At 45.6% G+C, this 4,688-nt stretch overlaps 1 protein-coding gene across 5 annotated transcripts in view; it reads left to right on the top strand.

Moving 5' to 3' along the window:
• Nucleotides 1–4,226, top strand: part of LOC121574141 (membrane-associated phosphatidylinositol transfer protein 2) — a 46,763-nt gene extending 42,537 nt beyond the window's left edge. For all 5 annotated transcript variants that reach the window (XM_041886765.2, XM_045222547.1, XM_041886764.2 and 2 more), the window contains 4 exons: nucleotides 7–156; nucleotides 545–728; nucleotides 949–1,077; nucleotides 1,379–4,226. In XM_041886765.2, the coding sequence (XP_041742699.1) occupies nucleotides 7–156; nucleotides 545–728; nucleotides 949–1,077; nucleotides 1,379–1,738 (823 nt within the window). In that variant the 3' untranslated portion in view covers nucleotides 1,739–4,226. The remainder of the gene's footprint in view (nucleotides 1–6; nucleotides 157–544; nucleotides 729–948; nucleotides 1,078–1,378) is intronic.
• Nucleotides 4,227–4,688: the final 462 nt, after the last annotated feature.

Raw genomic sequence — 4,688 nt, 5'->3', positions numbered from 1 at the left:
TCTTAGGGGTGACCATACGTCTGCGGACAGCTACCTGACGGTGTTGCCGCGGGGAACAGAGTTTGTAGTGTTCAGTATCGACGGCTCGTTTGCTGCCAGTGTGTCCATCATGGGCAGCGACCCCAAGGTCAGGGCTGGAGCTGTAGACGTGGTCAGGTAGGAACATGATGGGTCTTATTCTATTGAGTTTTATTTTATGTACTGTTATGTGGTTGTAGCTATGTTCCTGCCCAGGAGTCACACTAACTAATGTTGGTGTGACATTCAAGTTGGTCCTCTGTAGCTCAGCTGGTAGAGCACGGCGCTTGTAACGCCAAGGTAGTGGGCTCGATCCCCGGGACCACCCATGCACAAAAAAAAATGTATGCACGCATGACTGTAAGTCGCTTTGGATAAAAGCGTCTGCTAAATGGCATATTATTTATTATAAGTTGTGAATAGTCCCTGGCAATCATCAAATGAATAGACAAGACACCAGACCCTTTGGGCTGCTACTTGTTCACCCACATCCTGGTCTCTCTCTCTCCCTCCCTCCCTCCCCCAGACACTGGCAGGACATGGGCTATCTGATAGTGTATGTGACGGGGCGTCCAGACATGCAGAAGCAGCGTGTGGTGGCCTGGCTGTCTCAGCATAACTTCCCTCATGGCATCGTGTCCTTCTGTGACGGCCTGGTCCACGACCCACTCAGACACAAGGCCAACTTCCTCAAGGCCCTCATCTGTGAGGTACAGTAAGGGGGGCAGAGATTAAGGTGTGGGGGTAAGGGGTTAGGGTAAGGCTGGGGTTGAGGAAGGGCAAGTGGGTTGTTCAGGGTGAACGGCCTAGGCGAGGTAGGTTTCTACTGTCAAAATACAATTTGTTAGAAAAAAACAAAACTATCTCTACTGATATGTTTCTAACAGTCCATTCCTCTGTATGTATGTGTGTGTGTGTGTGTGTGTGCAGGCCCATATGAAGATCTTTGCTGCGTACGGCTCTACTAAGGACATTTCAGTATACTCCTCAATAGGCCTGCCCCCATCACACATCTACATAGTGGGGCGGCCCACCAAGAAGATGTCCAGCCAGTGTCAGGTACTTAACTAGCACTTAGAATGTACACTGTCCCAAAAAAAAGGTTATACATTCAAGTGGATAATAGGCTGAATCTACCGCACACCCAGAGCTGATTAGAGAAGGTACTGGAGGCAAAAGGCAAAACTGGATGAACAGGACAAAATAAATGCATGTGTTGAAATGCTCAACTTCCAACTTCCCTTATGAATAGATAGAATTCACAATTGTAGCCCTATAGATGGATGGTTTAGTAGATACAGAATCTGATCTGATCTTCTTAATTCCTTCTACTTCTGTCTATCTGATCTCTCTCTCTCAGTTCATCCCAGATGGCTATGCGTCCCATCTCTCCCAGCTGGAGTACAGTCAGAGGTCTCGTCCCGCCAAGACCGCCAGCGCCTGTATTGTCCTCCGTAAGGGAAGCTTCGGACTGGGCGCCGCCGGGGGAGACTACCTCCGCAAGCGCAACCACATCCTGCGCACCATCAACCCAACTGGGGGAGCGGGTTCTAGCTCCTCTGGCCAATCAGGGCGCACGGAACGCACGCTGAGCCAATGTGAGGTGGAGAGGGAGAAAGCAGGAGCGGGGACCCAGAGGAGTATGAGTATAGCAGCTGGGTGTTGGGGCCGCACCGGGAGCACCAAGGAAGAGTCAGGAGGATTACTCAGCCCCAAGTAGGGCTCACCCGACTGGGCTACAGGGGGGGGGACCCTGCCTGACTGGACCTGAGCACCATGATCTCTGGACTGGCCCTGAGAGAGGAGGAAATATGGTTAAGAGAGAGATAAAGGAAATTATAGGATGAAAGAGGGGAGGGATAGGGTTAACTGAGGGATGGAAAGTGAGAGGGAGAGGGAGGGAAAAGGGCAGAGAGAGGGGAAGAAGCAGGGTGTCTGGGGAAATGGATATAAAGCCAGAAAGATGGGAGGTGCTCTAACTTTGATGTAAATGATCTAAAGACATTTCTACTGTATCATGAGAGTCTCACAGTCAAGACTTTTATATTACCTACCTTGGCCACTAAAAGAAAAGAACTGGAAGGAAAACTAAATGACAAACAAACTATCGTAAGCCTTAATCGTTGCCCCCTGGGGGCCTGGAGTGCACACCCTCATCCGAAGAATGGTTGAATTTACTCTCTGCACCTAGAGGACAATGGGAATTCACACACACCCCAGCTCAGGACAGGCCCGGACAGTGGAGCCACCAAAAGAAGGGTCAATGGTGACCTGGAGGTCAGGGTGGTCAGTGTGTAGCCATGGCAACAAGCCAACAACTTCACCTCTGATTTCACCTCCCTTTATCGCCACTGAGATACTGTCAACAAAGAAGCACCTTTACCCTAAAGAAAGAGCGAGGGAAGAGGAGAAGAAAGAGGGAGAGGGGTAAATGGAAAGAGGGTGGATACCGAGAGATGCAAGGCAAAAGGGAGGGAGGGGCAAGGTTATGGATGAGGTGTATAATTTCCCTCTAGTCTCTGTTCCTGGAGTATTTCTCTCTACTGTTTTCAGTGTGGTACTACACAGTGATTTGTACTGTCAACATTGGCTCTGCTCCAGTCCTTTTCTGTCAATAACAGAGTAGCTACAGTACAGTACCATGTGTCTCAGTATGGCCTGTGGGCCGTCCCAGGCCTTAAACACCAACGACATGTTTATGAGTCAGACTCTGAAGGAACCCAGGACTGAGCTAAACAAGACTTGGCTTTGATATAACAGAAGACATAAGTGACACTTTTAAACTCTGTGCAGACAGAGTACAGCAACAATCCCTTTACCAGACCATCTGCTTGCAATACCTTTGAGCCACCAGTGGTGGACATTGTCGCTCTCCTGCCCAAATTTACCATAAGCATGATGCTGTTGGTATTCATTCAGTTCATCCTGCGGCGCCCCCTAGCGCTCAACCTTTGTCATTACACACCATCCAGTGACCACTGGACTTCCCTATGATACTCTGAGGAGTGAGGTCTTTCATTTTTGAGGGATGGGATTAATGCTATTCATTAGACATTACTACATTGCAGTCTGGATAAAGACATGCTTTGATTACACTTTATTTTACTGTTCCCCTATCCTGTTTTACTTGGTAGTAATACCTCACGATAGACACCATCTGATACCAAGTTGTTTCAAATTGTGATTACTTATCTGAAGTACCAGAGAATATACAATGTTATTCCTTAGCAAATACCAGCTGTTATAGGACTGTAAAATAAAGTGTTACTGATACCTTTACTTAATCTATGGCAACCTGTACACAAAATGAAAGATGAACACCTAACGGAGAAGCAGTAGTAGTGTTGGCACCCTTTTCTCTCATATTGTCCTGTTTTCTGGCTCCTACTGGTTAGCTATTGATATGAGAGAGTGTTGCTTTATTATCGACTTCTATTATATTCCCATTACTAATCACACAAGCCAACACATGGCCAAAACACCAATCTCTCTCTAACGGTTGCAGTAGCTCAACCTGTTCAACCTCGTTGTTTTTAGCACTAGTTTATGGTGGAGAATCTAGTTACCATCTCATGTAGCTACATATTGTTACCTTTGTAGTGCATGATATAATAACTATTAATTATTGCAGGGTATGTGTGCTACAGCAGTACTTACGCTCGTGTACATTCTTCTTCTTCATTACTGAATAATGTAATTAATGTGCCAAAAACAAGACAGTTGTTGGTTGGGTGTGGAAAGCTAATGTACCAGGCTATATCCAACCTTTCCTTTGTGTTGTGTGTGGTGAGATGAGTTGGAGCTTGTTGCATTGAGAGCATGACGTCGTGGCTTTAACTGAAAGGCTGTACTGTTCTATACTGTATTTTAAAGATGTAAATCAGATTAGAGATATGAATTGTAGATCTTTTTTAATCCAATATATTGTCCATATCTAAGTAAAGGACATAATTGCTGATATAGAATGTGGTTATGGTTATACTTATGACTTGAGCGCTTGTAAGCTCTAGCATGTTGCTTTGATTCTAGGGACATGCTACTATTGTCAACTACAGTAGGGTGGCAGGTAGCCTAGCGGTTAGAGTATTGGAACATTAACCGAAACGTTGCTTGTTCGAATACCTGGGCCGACAAAGTTTAAAAAAAATCTGTTTATAGTGCATTCGGAAAGTATTCAGACCCCTTGACTTTTTCCACATTTTGTTTAGTTACAGCCTTATTCTAAAATGTATTAAAAAAAAAATTCCCCCTCATCAATCTATACACAATACCCCATAATGACAAAGCAAAAACAGGTTTTTAGAAATTTTTGCAAATGTATTAAAATTTAAAAACGGAAATATTACATTTACATAAGTATTCAGACCCTTTACTCTGTACTTTGTTGAAGCACCTTTGGCAGCAATTACAGCCTCTAGTCTTCTTGGATATGACGCTACAAGCTTGGCACACCTGTATTTGAGGAGTTTCTCCCATTCTTCTCTGCAGAACCTCTCAAGCTCTGTCAGGTTGGATGGGGAGCGTCGCTGCACAGCTATTTACAGGTCTCTCCAGAGATGTTCGATCAGGTTCAAGTCTGGGCTCTGGCTGGGCCACTCAAGGGCATTCAGAGACTTGCCCCGAAGCCACTCCTGTGTTGTCTTGGCTGTGTGCTTAGGGTCGTTGTCCTG

The sequence above is a fragment of the Coregonus clupeaformis genome, chromosome 9, assembly GCF_020615455.1.
Source record: "Coregonus clupeaformis isolate EN_2021a chromosome 9, ASM2061545v1, whole genome shotgun sequence".
Lineage (NCBI taxonomy): Eukaryota > Metazoa > Chordata > Actinopteri > Salmoniformes > Salmonidae > Coregonus > Coregonus clupeaformis.
Note: the sequence above shows the minus strand (reverse complement) of the source record. Positions and strands in the feature narration are given on the sequence as shown.